This window comes from Oncorhynchus clarkii, chromosome 8 (genome assembly GCF_045791955.1).
Source record: "Oncorhynchus clarkii lewisi isolate Uvic-CL-2024 chromosome 8, UVic_Ocla_1.0, whole genome shotgun sequence".
In the NCBI taxonomy this organism is placed as follows: Eukaryota; Metazoa; Chordata; class Actinopteri; order Salmoniformes; family Salmonidae; genus Oncorhynchus; species Oncorhynchus clarkii.
The window spans coordinates 9,117,880-9,134,218 of NC_092154.1; the positions used below are offsets into that span (position 1 = coordinate 9,117,880).

The window sequence follows — 16,339 nt, forward strand, 5'->3', positions numbered from 1 at the left end:
TACAGAGAACACACACACACTTTCCCTCTCCCTCTCACCCCAGTCTGATGATCATGAGTTTCTCCTCTTCTTTCCCTAATGCGTACAGAGAACACACACACACTTTCCCTCTCCCTCTCCCTCTCACCCCAGGCCGTCGATCATGAGTTTCTCCTCTTCTTTCCCCATGCGTACAGACAGCAGTGATCTGATCTGGCCCAGAGAGGCCAGGAGGTTGACACAGTCCTGTACTGACACAGCAGAGATGGTGTAACCTGGTAACAGTAAGAGACTAAAGTTAAACTGGACAGTTCTGTACTGACAAAGCAGAGATGGTGTAACCTGGTATAAGTAATGGACCAAAAATTTGATTTTCAATCTCTATGACTATGTCCATCTTTAATTGCAATTGAAGGAATGAAAGATGAACAACACAATACTAAAATCACAACCCAGAGAGTTAAGACTGGACAATTAGCTCCACACATCAGACTGGGTCTGGGAGTCACTCAAGGACAGTACGTACTCTTCCTCATGGCCCTGAGCAGCGCTCCGATGCCGTCGTACTGACGTCTCAGCAGGCTGAACATCACACGAACCAGCTCTGGGTCCTGGATGCTACACTCCTGAGCCCAGCTAGCCATGGTCTGGCTGATCAACTCCTTCAGATTGGCTAGAGAGGAGATACCAAGAGTGTGTGTTATCTATTTAATCATACAGTAGTAACAGCAGCTCTGGGTCCTGGATGCTACACTCCTGAGCCCAGCTAGCCATGGTCTGGCTGATCAACTCCTTCAGATTGGCTAGAGAGGAGATACCAAGAGTGTGTGTTATCTATTTAATCATACAGTAGTAACAGTTAACTCCTGAGCCCAGCTAGCCGTTGTCTGGCTGATCAACTACTTCAGATTGGCTAGGAGAGAGAGATTCCAGTGTGTTAGTATATTAGCAGGGTCGTAGCTACAAATGAGGACCCCCGAGGACCTCTGTACACGTTTCAAAAAGTTGCTTTTTGGGGGGGGGGGGGAGAATACACAAGGTACAGCAGCTGTTTTCCTCTTGTTATATGTCACTTACTGACAGTCACTCAATTAGCACATGTCAGATAAACATTTTTAGATTGGTAAATTAGCTGGCTAACCAGGCTATCTTTAACTTTAACTCTACCTACATGTATATATTAACTCAATTACCTCAACTAACCAGTGTCCCCCCCACATTGACTCTGTACCGGTACCCCCTGTATATAGCCTCCACATTGACTCTGTACCGGTACCCCCTGTATATAGCCTCCACATGGACTCTGTACTGGTACCCCCTGTATATAGCCTCCACATTGACTCTGTACTGGTACCCCCTGTATATAGCCTCCACATTGACTCTGTACCGGTACCCCCTGTATATAGCCTCCACATTGACTCTGTACCGGTACCCCCTGTATATAGCCTCCACATTGACTCTGTACCGGTACCCCCTGTATATAGCCTCCACACTGACTCTGTACCGGTACCCCCTGTATATAGCCTCCACATTGACTCTGTACCGGTACCCCCTGTATATAGCCTCCACATTGACTCTGTACCGGTACCCCCTGTATATAGCCTCCACATTGACTCTGTACCCCCTGTATATAGCCTCCACACTGACTCTGTACCGGTACCCCCTGTATATAGCCTCCACATTGACTCAGTACCGGTACACCCTGTATATAGCCTCCACATTGACTCTGTACCGGTACCCCCTGTATATAGCCTCCACACTGACTCTGTACCGGTACCCCCTGTATATAGCCTCCACATTGACTCAGTACCGGTACACCCTGTATATAGCCTCCACATTGACTCTGTACCGGTACCCCCTGTATATAGCCTCCACATTGACTCTGTACCGGTACCCACTGTATATAGCCTCCACATTGACTCTGTACCGTAATACCCTGTATATAGCCTCGCTATTGTTATTTTACTGCTGCTATTTAATTATTTGTTACTTTTTACTTTTTATTTTTTAGTTATAATTGTTACACTTTTTTCTTATAAACTTCTTAAATCATTGTTGGTTAAGGGCTTGTAAGTAAGCATTTCACTGTAAGATCTACTACACCTGTTGTATTCAGCATTTCACTGTAAGGTCTACTACACCTGTTGTATTCAGCATTTCACTGTAAGATCTACTACACCTGTTGTATTCAGCATTTCACTGTGAGGTCTACTACACCTGTTGTATTCAGCATTTCACTGTGAGGTCTACTACACCTGTTGTATTCAGCATTTCACTGTAAGATCTACTACACCTGTTGTATTCAGCATTTCACTGTAAGATCTACTACACCTGTTGTATTCAGCATTTCACTGTGAGGTCTACTACACCTGTTGTATTCAGCATTTCACTGTAAGATCTACTACACCTGTTGTATTCAGCATTTCACTGTAAGATCTACTACACCTGTTGTATTCAGCATTTCACTGTAAGATCTACTACACCTGTTGTATTCAGCATTTCACTGTAAGATCTACTACACCTGTTGTATTCAGCATTTCACTGTAAGATCTACTACACCTGTTGTATTCAGCATTTCACTGTAAGATCTACTACACCTGTTGTATTCAGCATTTCACTGTAAGATCTACTACACCTGTTGTCTTCAGCGCATGTAACAAATAACATTTGATGTGATTTATCTAAACTTGTAGTAATCGTGGCCTACAGAGGACCCCATTGATTGTGTCAGTCACTCTCACTCAGATATCCTATTAACAAGGCACAAGTCATGGCAACGTGTAGAACTGCAGGATATTAGCTGTAAAACCCCACCTCTCTGCACCTCCCCTACCTCTCCTCTCCCCACCTCCCCTACCTCTCCTCTTCCCACTTCCTCACCCCTCTCCTCTCCCTACCTCTCCTCTCCCCACCTCCCCTACCTCTCCTCTCCCCACCTCCCATACCTCTCCTCTCCCTACCTCCCCTACCTCTCCTCTCCCTACCTCCCCTACATCTCCTCTCCCCACCTCCCCTACCTCTCCTCTCCCCACTTCCTCACCCCTCTCCTCTCCCAACCTCTCCTCTCCCCACCTCCCCTACATCTCCTCTCCCCACCTCTCCTCTCCCCACATCCCCTACCTTTCATCTCCTTTCCCCACTTCCTCACCCCTCTCCTCTCCCAACCTCTCCTCTCCCCACCTCCCCTACATCTCCTCTCCCACCTCTCCTCTCCCCACCTCCCCTACCTCTCCTCTTCCCACTTCCTCACCCCTCTCCTCTCCCAACCTCTCCTCTCCCCACCTCCCCCACCTCTCGTCTCCCCACTTCTCGTCTCCCCACCTCCCCCTACCTCTCCTCCCCCACCTCTCCTCTCCCCACCGCTCCAATCCCAATACCCCTCTCCCCACATCTCCTATCCCCTCTCCTACCTCCCTCTCTCCTAATATAGACTTCCTAAACACCCTGAATTCCTCCTTCATCCTCAGGTGAAACGTTCCCTTTCTCTTTTTCTCATTAACTCTATAAAACGTCCCCTAAACGTTTTTTAATTAAGTCAATGATGCTGGACTAGACAAGAATGTTAAGTGCCTCCCCATTAGAAGTCTCCCTCAACAGATATTGGACGTTATATCAGGATGGTGCACAACATGTGATTGCCCATCAAACCTCCGATACTCATAAAGTGGGTACTGGGGAGACAAACTGAACAATCTCTTCCCAAGTAAACCATCACTACTTGCAGTTATGTACATTACATTTCTGTTAAAAAATATATGTTTTTTTAAAAGTATATATATAAATATATGTATTCTGCCACAGAATACATAGGTCCAGTGGATAGGTCCAGTGAAATGTGTTGTTTTAGAGGGTCTGGCATAGTAAATGAAAGCTAGTTGACAGCCAGAACCCTACCCCGGGAGTCACAGAGCTCACACACACAGAGTACAATCTGTCTCCACCTGGTTCAGAAGTGAGGCTGTCCAAAAACACTTAGCTGCCTGACTTCTAACGAGGGTTTTGCGTTCAGCTAAATAACAGAGAGAGGAAGTTTCCTCCGGTGTAAACCTCTGGAGTGGTGCCGTGGAGTTGTGTTGGTGAGCTGCAGAGAACAGACTGGGGTTTTGTTGTAGACCTTTGTGTTGTTGTGGAGGAACCATACAAAAGTTACAGATGTCTCTTGAACTACACTGTTGATTAAGGGCTTGTAAGAAAGCATTTCATGGTAAAGTCTACACATGTTGTATTCGGCGCATGTGACAAATAAAGTTTGATTTGATGTGTTACAGAATAAGGATATCGGCTTACATCAGTGAGGTCAATATGAGGTTTAACACTTAAAACCGACAGGGATCTTATCATGACTATAAGTAGGTAACTCTTCAGTAATTGCAGTGTGAACCTATAGCGCCCACCATTGCAATTCAACTCAGTCCTGCCAGACGGTCAGGTAAGTGACAAGGGTGTTTTAATGTCTGTCTGATGAACATATATCACGTAAATGAATGTTAATGTATCATCTTCAGACAGAAAGATAGAAAGAGATGTTCCCTCTTTTCCTACCCTTTAATGAACACTTCCGAAGGGCAATGACAAGTGGGAAACATGCTTTTACCTAGACAGTCTCTTCCTGGGAGCAGCCTGAATTGACTGATCTGAAAACTGCACTAACGCCAACCCTGGCAGTCTCTTCCTGGGAGCAGTCTGAATTGACTGATCTGAAAACTGCACTAACGCCAACCCTGACAGTCTCTTCCTGGGAGCAGCCTGAATTGACTGATCTGAAAACTGCATTAACGCCAACCCTGGCAGTCTCTTCCTGGGAGCAGTCTGAATTGACTGATCTGAAAACTGCATTAACGCCAACCCTGGCAGTCTCTTCCTGGGAGCAGTCTGAATTGACTGATCTGAAAACTGCACTAACGCCAACCCTGACAGTCTCTTCCTGGGAGCAGCCTGAATTGACTGATCTGAAAACTGCACTAACGCCAACCCTGGCAGTCTCTTCCTGGGAGCAGCCTGAATTGACTGATCTGAAAACTGCATTAACGCCAACCCTGGCAGTCTCTTCCTGGGAGCAGCCTGAATTGGCTGATCTGAAAACTGCATTAACGCCAACCCTGGCAGTCTCTTCCTGGGAGCAGCCTGAATTGACTGATCTGAAAACTGCACTAACGCCAACCCTGGCAGTCTCTTCCTGGGAGCAGCCTGAATTGGCTGATCTGAAAACTCCACTAACGCCAACCCTGACAGTCTCTTCCTGGGAGCAGTCTGAATTGGCTGATCTGAAAACTGCACTAACGCCAACCCTGGCAGTCTCTTCCTGGGAGCAGCCTGAATTGACTGATCTGAAAACTGCACTAACGCCAACCCTGGCAGTCTCTTACTGGGAGCAGTCTGAATTGACTGATCTGAAAACTGCATTAACGCCAACCCTGACAGTCTCTTCCTGGGAGCAGCCTGAATTGACTGATCTGAAAACTGCACTAATGCCAACCCTGGCAGTCTCTTACTGGGAGCAGCCTGAATTGGCTGATCTGAAAACTGCATTAACGCCAACCCTGGCAGTGTCTTCCTGGGAGCAGTCTGAATTGACTGATCTGAAAACTGCACTAACGCCAACCCTGACAGTCTCTTCCTGGGAGCAGCCTGAATTGACTGATCTGAAAACTGCACTAACGCCAACCCTGGCAGTCTCTTCCTGGGAGCAGCCTGAATTGACTGATCTGAAAACTGCATTAACGCCAACCCTGGCAGTCTCTTCCTGGGAGCAGCCTGAATTGGCTGATCTGAAAACTGCATTAACGCCAACCCTGGCAGTCTCTTCCTGGGAGCAGCCTGAATTGACTGATCTGAAAACTGCACTAACGCCAACCCTGGCAGTCTCTTACTGGGAGCAGTCTGAATTGACTGATCTGAAAACTGCATTAACGCCAACCCTGACAGTCTCTTCCTGGGAGCAGCCTGAATTGACTGATCTGAAAACTGCACTAATGCCAACCCTGGCAGTCTCTTACTGGGAGCAGCCTGAATTGACTGATCTGAAAACTGCATTAACGCCAACCCTGACAGTCTCTTCCTGGGAGCAGTCTGAATTGACTGATCTGAAAACTGCACTAACGCCAACCCTGGCAGTCTCTTCCTGGGAGCAGCCTGAATTGACTGATCTGAAAACTGCACTAACGCCAACCCTGGCAGTCTCTTACTGGGAGCAGTCTGAATTGACTGATCTGAAAACTGCACTAACGCCAACCCTGGCAGTCTCTTCCTGGGAGCAGTCTGAATTGACTGATCTGAAAACTGCACTAACGCCAACCCTGGCAGTCTCTTACTGGGAGCAGTCTGAATTGACTGATCTGAAAACTGCATTAACGCCAACCCTGGCAGTCTCTTACTGGGAGCAGTCTGAATTGACTGATCTGAAAACTGCACTAACACCAACCCTGGCAGTCTCTTACTGGGAGCAGCTTGTTCCTGCTCTGTAGGTTCCTCCTCTAGTTTCTTGGGCGGTCCCTTGATCTTATAGAGCATGGCCAGCAGACGACCCTTTATAGACGTGTCTTCCTCCTCCTCCTCCTCCTCCACCGGGATGCCTGCAGGGATCGAGACGGGGAGAAATATGAAGGGCAGGACTGGGAGAACATAGAGGTTGATGTGGTACTCTTAGGTAAAGAGTTTCTAATTACATTTAACATAAATAATCAATATTGAACTGTGAACCTATATGATCAATACACGTCCCACTTGGTACTGACATCAATTCAACGTTTATTCCACGTTGGTTCAATGTCATTTCATTGAAATGACGTGGAAACAACATTGAGTTGAACCAGTGTGTGGCAACCTGTCAAGAGTCATCATGTCCTGCAAGGAAACATTGCACACTTGGGATGAACTTTTGATCTAATAACTGAAATGATGTATTGATTTTAACATCAATGGAAGATCTGTGAGTTACTGTACGCTCCTGCATCTCAAGTTATGATTTGTCTTTCAACTGTCAGTGTGTGTGTGTGTCTGCGTGGACATCGTACCACAGTGCAGTCTCAGCTCATCATGGAAGCTGTAGAGGTCTTCCTGAATCTCTTCAGGACAGGGACAGTCCTCCCCAGCAGCAAAGTTCAACAGGATGTTGATCTATATGGATGGAGGGAGGTGTGTTAGTGATAGATAGAAAAAGGAGAGAGAGAGAGAGAGAGAGATTCCCTACAGCACAGCATCATTACTGTGAGTCAGACTGGCCAGGAGATTCTCTATGACATCACGTCTGTTTGATCCATGAAGAGGAGAATGGTACGGATGGTTTTCCCAACTCTAGCTTGGGGACATCATTTACAGAGCATACTACAAGGGGATATATTGCCATCCTACGGTGAGGAAAGCCATTTACCAGGAGGCACCCTACGGTAATATGGCCATTGGACCAAACGTCTGCTACACAGAGGGCAGCTAGCTATATGTGGAGAGGCACATGCGAACTATAAAAGACATTCATTATAAATTCAATTGAGTCCCGTCCTGCCGGATGAGGGCCAATGTTTTGATTTTATCTTTGGCACTACTGCTTCTTAATATAATACGGAGAGAAGTAAAGAGGTCTTTGTGATTAGTGATGGGATTAGTGATGTGATTAGTGATGTGATTAGTGACGTGATAAGTGACGTGATTAGTGACGTGATTAGTGACGTGATTAGTGACGTGATTAGTGACGTGATTAGTGACGTGATTAGTGACGTGATTAGTGATGTGATTAGTGATGTGATTAGTGACGTGATTAGTGACGTGATTAGTGATGTGATTAGTGACGTGATTAGTGATGTGAGTATTGTGTGTGTCAGACATGTAGGAAAACCCAGTGTCAGTGAGCCCCAGCTTCAAGTGTTGCATGTTCAATCCCAGTGCTAGGCAATTGTTTAAAAACCCTACCTCAAACCTTAACCCTTACCTTAACCATTCATAACCCTATCTCAAACCTTAACCATTCATAACCCTATCTCAAACCTTAACCCTCACCTTAACCATTCATAACCCTATCTCAAACCTTAACCATTCATAACCCTATCCCTAACCTTAATCCGCACCTTAACCATTCATAACCCTATCTCAAACCTTAACCATTCATAACCCTATCCCTAACCTTAATCCGCACCTTAACCATTCATAACCCTATCTCAAACCTTAACCCTTACCTTAACCATTCATAACCCTATCCCTAACCTTAATCCGCACCTTAACCATTCATAACCCTATCTCAAACCTTAACCCTTACCTTAACCATTAATAACCCTATCCCTAACCTTAATCCGCACCTTAACCATTCATAACCCTATCTCAAACCTTAACCATTCATAACCCTATCTCAAACCTTAACCATTCATAACCCTATCCCTAACCTTAACCATTCATAACCCTATCCCTAACCTTAACCATTCATAACCCTATCCCTAACCTTAATCCGCACCTTAACCATTCATAACCCTATCTCAAACCTTAACCATTCATAACCCTATCTCAAACCTTAACCATTCATAACCCTATCCCTAACCTTAACCATTCATAACCCTATCCCTAACCTTAACCCTTACCTTAACCATTCATAACCCTATCTCAAACCTTAACCCTCACTTTAACCATCCATAACCCTATCTCAAACCTTAACCATTCATAACCCTATCCCTAACCTTAACCATTCATAACCCTATCCCTAACCTTAACCATTGATAACCCTATCCCTAACCTTAACCATTCATAACCCTATCCCTAACCTTAACCATTCATAACCCTATCCCTAACCTTAACCATTCATAACCCTATCTCAAACCTTAACCATTCATAACCCTATCCCTAACCTTAACCATTCATAACCCTATCCCTAACCTTAACCATTCATAACCCTATCCCTAACCTTAACCATTCATAACCCTATCCCTAACCTTAACCATTACCTTAACCATTCAGAATGAATGGCTAAACTTGATGTTTATGGACAAATGTCAGATTCTGAAGTGAGACTGAGAGCTTGTTGGTGTGCGTTGATTGGTGTGTGTGGTGTGGTGTGTGGGTGTGTGTGGTGTATGGTGTGTGCTCAGGAGCGTGTTGGTGTGTGTGAGGTGTTCTCTCTCTCTCTCTCTATGCTGAGTAATGCTCCTCTACACAGCTCTCAGGCACAGCGGGACAGAGAGACGGTTCCATGAAGGTTTAATAGATCATAAACACTAGTAAACACGTATCCTACCCAAGTCTTCTGCAAAAAAACAACAACAACATGACAAGAACGACTATAACAGTACCTGCTCCTGAGGAGGGGATCTGAACTCCTTGGTCTTCTTGGCGGTGACAGCAGCAGACATGTTGAGGGCCAACATCAACTCGTTGTACCTGAACTTCTGGTTGTACTGCAGCTTGGACACGAAGCTGTCTGAGAAGGACACGATGGCCTCGATGCGCTGCTTCAACTCACAGTCACAGAAGTAATGCAGCAGCTCACACATCTAGTAGAGAGTTAGATCATGTTGGATCACGGACGGGACAGTGCAGTACAGTACACAACAGGGTTGGGCTCAATTCTGAATTGAGTTGTGAATTGGTCTTTAATTCCAACAAAGAGAGATTAAGTTAGTGCTACCTAGTAGAGAGAGGTATTTCAGTCAGTATTGCATATACAGTGTGACGTACCAATTATGTTTTAGTGTTAAACAAGTTGTTTAATCTGATCCAAAAACATTTGATGTTTTTGTGATTATCGTTTTGCTGGTAATGATTTTGCTGGTAAATTTAATGTGATTGAGTAGTCAGCCAATTTACTATTTGGCATCAATCAACAGTCCATTTAGCTGGGACTGAACACCTGGTGCTTCAATTCTGCCAGTGTGTGAGACACTGAGGGTGTGTGTGTGTGTGTGTGTGTCCGTGTGTATGCGGGGGTGGGCTCTCTCTCCTACCTGTCGTTTGACAGACTCAGGCAGTGTCTTCTCCAGCAGTCCCTTGACAGACATTTTGACCTCCTTGGTCTCCTCCTCACCAGCCTCCACGGCCTTCACCTCGTTGCTGCTCACTTCCTCCTTCTCTCCTCCTCCTGCTGCTGCCTCCACCTCCTCCACCTTCGCCTCCTCATCTTCTGGATCCCCGAACACGTTGGGATCGATGAGAAGCAGGATCAGCCTCACCTAGTACATGAAAAACCATGCCACATATTTAATGCAAATAAAGATAACTGTCAAAATAAAGGAAACACTTGAGTAAATGAGGGATACAAAGTATATTGAAAGTAGGTGCTTCCACACAGGTGTGGTTCCCGAGTTCATGAAGCAATTAACATCCCATCATGCTTAGGGTCATGTATAAAAATGCTGCAGGCCATTATTTTGGCTACCATGGCAATGCCCCCATAGGATGACAATGCCCCCATCCACAGGGCACGAGTGGCCAACGACGAGTTTGATGAGCATGAAAATGACGTAAGCAATGGCCGTCTCAGTCGCCAGATCTCAGCCCAATTTAACACTTATGGGAGGCTCTGGAGCGATGCCTCAGAGACAGCGTTTTCCGCCACCAACAACAAAACACCAAATGATGGAATTTCTCGTGGAAGAATGGTGTCGTATCCCTCCAATAGAGTTCCAGACACTTTTAGGATCTATGTCAAGGTGCATTAAAGCTGTTCTGGTTCGTGGTGGCCCAACATCCTATTAAGAAACTTCATGTTGGTGTTTCCTTTATTTTGGTAGTTACCTGTATATGCTATTTAGCAGACACTATATTTATCCAAAGCTACTTACAGTATATGCAGTACATACATTTTTTTGTCCATGTCACCCCAGCAGGGCTTAAACCCACAACCCTGGGTTGTATTCATTAGAGCAGACTGAAGCAGAACTCTTCCAGTCCGTTTGCTTTCGTTTCATTCCTAATGAAAACAACCTTGGCTTTGCTAGCGCCACGCTCACACATCATACCAACTGATCTTCACAGACAGGACTAAACCTCACCTCCTCGCTGGTGAGTACCCCCATGATGAGCAGGGTCCCAATCAGCTTGAGGATGGGGACAAACTGGTACTCCACACTGCCCCCTACTGGGTCTCTGATGTGACTGCCTCCTCCCTGCACTGCCTCAGTCAGCATACTGATGGCCTTCTCCTTCAGGATGCCCAGGGGGATCTGGGGGCTGGAAGAATCATATAATGATCATGTGTTTTATAGTGCATTTGTCGTAGCCATAGGTATAACATAATAAAAAGCACTATAAACATTTAAAGTTTTGAAATCTTTAACCAACTATTTAAAATCTTTAACTGACTATATGAAATCTTTAACAGACTATATGAAATCTTTAACTGACTATATGAAATCTTTAACAGACTATATGAAATCTTTAACTGACTATATGAAATCTTTAACAGACTATATGAAATCTTTAACTGACTATATGAAATCTTTAACCGATTATATGAAATCTTTAACTGACTATATGAAATCTTTAACAGACTATATGAAATCTTTAACTGACTATATGAAATCTTTAACTGACTATATGAAATCTTTAACTGACTATATGAAATCTTTAACTGACTATATGAAATCTTTAACTGACTATATGAAATCTTTAACAGACTATATGAAATCTTTAACAGACTATTTAAAATCTTTAACTGACTATATGAAATCTTTAACTGATTATATGAAATCTTTAACTGACTATTTAAAATCTTTAACAGACTATTTAAAATCTTTAACTGACTATATGAAATCTTTAACAGACTATTTAAAATCTTTAACTGACTATATGAAATCTTTAACAGACTATATGAAATCTTTAACAGACTATATGAAATCTTTAACTGACTATATGAAATCTTTAACCGATTATATGAAATCTTTAACTGACTATATGAAATCTTTAACAGATTATATGAAATCTTTAACCGATTATATGAAATCTTTAACTGACTATATGAAATCTTTAACTGATTATATGAAATCTTTAACTGACTATATGAAATCTTTAACAGACTATATGAAATCTTTAACTGACTATATGAAATCTTTAACTGACTATATGAAATCTTTAACTGACTATATGAAATCTTTAACAGACTATATGAAATCTTTAACAGACTATATGAAATCTTTAACTGACTATATGAAATCTTTTTATCAGACTATATGAAATCTTTAACCGACTATATGAAATCTTTAACTGACTATATGAAATCTTTAACAGACTATATGAAATCTTTAACTGACTATATGAAATCTTTAACAGACTATATGAAATCTTTAACTGACTATATGAAATCTTTAACAGACTATATGAAATCTTTAACTGACTATATGAAATCTTTAACTGACTATATGAAATCTTTAACTGACTATTTAAAATCTTTAACAGACTATATGAAATCTTTAACTGACTATATGAAATCTTTAACAGACTATATGAAATCTTTAACTGACTATATGAAATCTTTAACTGATTATATGAAATCTTTAACAGACTATATGAAATCTTTAACTGACTATATGAAATCTTTAACCGACTATTTAAAATCTTTAACAGACTATATGAAATCTTTAACTGACTATATGAAATCTTTAACTGATTATATGAAATCTTTAACTGACTATATGAAATCTTTAACAGACTATATGAAATCTTTAACCGACTATTTAAAATCTTTAACAGACTATATGAAATCTTTAACTGACTATATGAAATCTTTAACAGACTATATGAAATCTTTAACTGACTATATGAAATCTTTAACCGATTATATGAAATCTTTAACCGACTATATGAAATCTTTAACAGACTATATGAAATCTTTAACTGACTATATGAAATCTTTAACAGACTATATGAAATCTTTAACTGACTATATGAAATCTTTAACTGACTATATGAAATCTTTAACCGACTATTTAAAATCTTTAACAGACTATATGAAATCTTTAACAGACTATATGAAATCTTTAACTGACTATATGAAATCTTTAACTGACTATATGAAATCTTTAACTGACTATATGAAATCTTTAACTGACTATATGAAATCTTTAACTGACTATAGGAAATCTTTAACTGACTATATGAAATCTTTAACTGATTATATGAAATCTTTAACAGACTATATGAAATCTTTAACTGACTATATGAAATCTTTAACAGACTATATGAAATCTTTAACTGACTATATGAAATCTTTAACCGACTATATGAAATCTTTAACCGACTTTGAGCGATTGCTCTAGCCTGTCTAAAGTGCAAGATGGGTGGGGTTTACAATTTTGTGACTATTCTATTGGTCCATTAAACCAGGCAATCTCAATCAAGGCCAGATGAAGCATTTTAAATGATTTCAAATAGTATCTCATTTGAAGTCTAAAAGCAGCTTGATAAAACATGAAAGTAGTACAACCCTGACCTGTAGAGGTGCTGCTGTTTCTTGGTTGTGATGAAGGAGAGAGGGGAGAAGTTGAGACGTGGTTTCAGCGAGGTGCTGAGGTCTACCCCGGGTAGAGAGTGTCTCTTGGACTCGTCAGGGAACAGCTTGATGGAGCGCGTCTCATCGGTCACAGGGATAATAAACTCGTTGTTCATCATCAGACGAGCCTCTTTCGCTGTCTCCAGGTGGATGCTGGTGGTAGGTACATCAACCAATCAATCAATCAATCAATCAATCAATCAATATATCAATCAATATATCAACCAACCAATATTTCAACCATCCAATCGATCAATATATCAATCAATCCATCAATCAATCAACCAATCAATAAATCAATCAATCAATATATCAATATATCAACCAATCAATATATCAACCAATCAATCAATCAATCAATATATCAATATATCAATCTATATATCAACCAACCAATATATCAATCAACCAATCAACCAATCAATCAATCAATCAATATATCAATCAATATATCAACCAACCAATATATCAACCAAACAATCAAAGAATATATCAACCAATCAATATATCAACCAATCAATATATCAATCAATCAATCAATCAATCAATATATCAACCAATCCAATCAATCCATCAATCAATTAATATATCAACCAATCAATCAATATATCAACCAACCAATCAATCAATATATCAATCAATTAAACAGTCAGTTATCAGCATAATAATAGATTTCAATAAAATACTTATTTTCCAAGTGCGTCAACATCCTGTTCCTTATAAAGACCACTCATCCACCAACCAATGAACTCCTCACCCACCTCATAAGTACATTATAGAAGCCCTCTCTCAGCATGCCGGACAGGTATTGGTTGTCGATGGTGTAAAGCAGCTGCGATTGGTCGAGGTGGGAGCAGAGGGCGTGTGCCACGCGGGTGTTGCCCAATGCGCAGAGGGCACAGTAGAGCTTCAGGGTGTGGTAGTGGAACTTCCTCAGACTCTCTACCTCCGATAGCTCCAGGATGTCCAGACACCTGAGGAGAGTGGAAGGGGAGAATGGAGGAAGAGTGGGGAGGAGGGAGTGAGAGAGAGAGAGAGAGAGAGAGAGAGAGAGAAAGAGAGAAAGAGAGAAAGAGAGAAAGAGAGAAAGAGGGAGAGAGAGAGAGAGAGAGAGAGAGAGAGAGAAAGAGAGAAAGAGAGAAAGAGAGAAAGAGAAAGAGAGAGAGAGGGAGAGAGAGAGAGAGAGAGAGAGAGGTTAGCAAAGAGACAGTGTTGCTAAGCAATGAATGGGTTTAAGATGTTTTATTTTTTTGTAAACTCCACCAAGCCCAGCAGATGGATAACATTGATATTTATTATTATTATTGATAATGTAGTATGCCTAATGAACCACTGATGAGGTAGCAGGTATACTATAGGGCCTAGGAGAAGAGGATGGGTATTGATTTCAGATAGAGTGAGCGCATCAGTCACCTGTTTTCCTCAGGTATATGAACAGCCATCATCTGCAGTGGCTCCAGACACTGCACCACCCAGCCGTGTCTCTCTGAGACCCTGGCGGTCTCCACGGTGAGGAAGGTGTTGGGCATACGGCTCCACAGCACCGCTACGATGGTCTGAACGTCCAGACGTGGTGGACACTGGGGCACAGGGTTACGTTGTTCACTCTTAAAGATGGCTGACGACAGGGGCATGGCGTCCTGAGAAAAGAGGGAGGGAGAGGGAGAGAGAGAGAGGAGGGAGGGAGAGACAGAGAGAGAGAGAGAGAGAGAGAGAGAGAGAGAGAGAGAGAGAGAGAGAGAGAGAGAGAGAGAGAGAGAGAGAGGGAGGGAGGGAGGGAGGGAGGGAGGGAAGGCAGGAAGGAGGGAGATAGAGAAATCATGTTAAAGGCCCAGTTCAGTCACAAATGTGATTTTTCTCAGTGTTTTATATATATTTCCACACAATGAGGTTGGAATAATACTGTGAAAACAATGATGATGCCATTATAGTGTAAGTCTGTTTGAAAAGACTGCCTGGGAATTTCAGCCTGTTGTTGTAGGATTGACGTATGGCTATACATTATTTTATAGACCAATAAGAAAGATAGTTCCAAACCTCTCTGTCAAACAGCTAGTTTTCAGTTTTCCCCTTCCCACTCAAACTTCTAGACAGTTCTAGCAAAATTCTTGCTTGAGAAATTGCTCTAGTAGACTGGTAGACTGGTTATAGTAGTAGACTGGTTATAGTAGTAGACTGGTTATAGTAGTAGACTGGCTATAGTAGTAGACTGGTTATAGTAATAGACTGGTTGTAGTAGTAGACTGGTTATAGTAGTACAGTAGACTGGTTATAGTAGTAGACTGGATATAGTAGTAGACTGGTTATAGTAGTAGACTGGATATAGTAGTAGACTGGATATAGTAGTAGACTGGTTATAGTAGTAGACTGGATATAGTAGTAGACTGGTTATAGTAGTAGACTGGATATAGTAGTAGACTGGATATAGTAGTAGACTGGTTATAGTAGTACAGTAGACTGGTTATAGTAGTACAGTAGACTAGTTATAGTAGTAGACTGGTTATAGTACTAGACTGGTTATAGTAGTAGACTGGTTATAGTAGCAGACTGGTTATAGTAGTAGACTGGTTATAGTAGTACAGTAGACTGGTTATAGTAGTAGAATGGTTATAGTAGTAGACTGGTTGTAGTAGTAGACTGGTTGTAGTAGTAGACTGGTTATAGTAGTACAGTAGACTGGTTATAGTAGTAGACTGGTTATTGTAGTAGACTGGTTATAGTAGTAGACTGGTTATAGTAGTACAGTAGACTAGTTATAGTAGTAGACTGGTTATAGTAGTACAGTAGACTGGTTATAGTAGTAGACTGGTTGTAGTAGTAGACTGGTTGTAGTAGTAGACTGGTTATAGTAGTAGACTGACTATAGTAGTAGACTGGTTATAGTAGTAGACTGGTTGT

General features: G+C 42.0%; 1 protein-coding gene across 1 annotated transcript in view; it reads right to left on the reverse strand.

Moving 5' to 3' along the window:
* Window positions 1–16,339, reverse strand: part of LOC139414910 (ryanodine receptor 3-like) — a 233,143-nt gene that overhangs the window by 81,848 nt on the left and 134,956 nt on the right. Inside the window, exons 35-44 of the mRNA XM_071162527.1 lie at window positions 14,855–15,081; window positions 14,203–14,415; window positions 13,382–13,594; window positions 10,947–11,124; window positions 9,900–10,124; window positions 9,249–9,449; window positions 6,993–7,095; window positions 6,417–6,551; window positions 506–652; window positions 128–254 (exon numbers count right to left, since the gene is read on the reverse strand). Of these exons, the coding sequence (XP_071018628.1) occupies window positions 128–254; window positions 506–652; window positions 6,417–6,551; window positions 6,993–7,095; window positions 9,249–9,449; window positions 9,900–10,124; window positions 10,947–11,124; window positions 13,382–13,594; window positions 14,203–14,415; window positions 14,855–15,081 (1,769 nt within the window). The remainder of the gene's footprint in view (window positions 1–127; window positions 255–505; window positions 653–6,416; window positions 6,552–6,992; window positions 7,096–9,248; window positions 9,450–9,899; window positions 10,125–10,946; window positions 11,125–13,381; window positions 13,595–14,202; window positions 14,416–14,854; window positions 15,082–16,339) is intronic.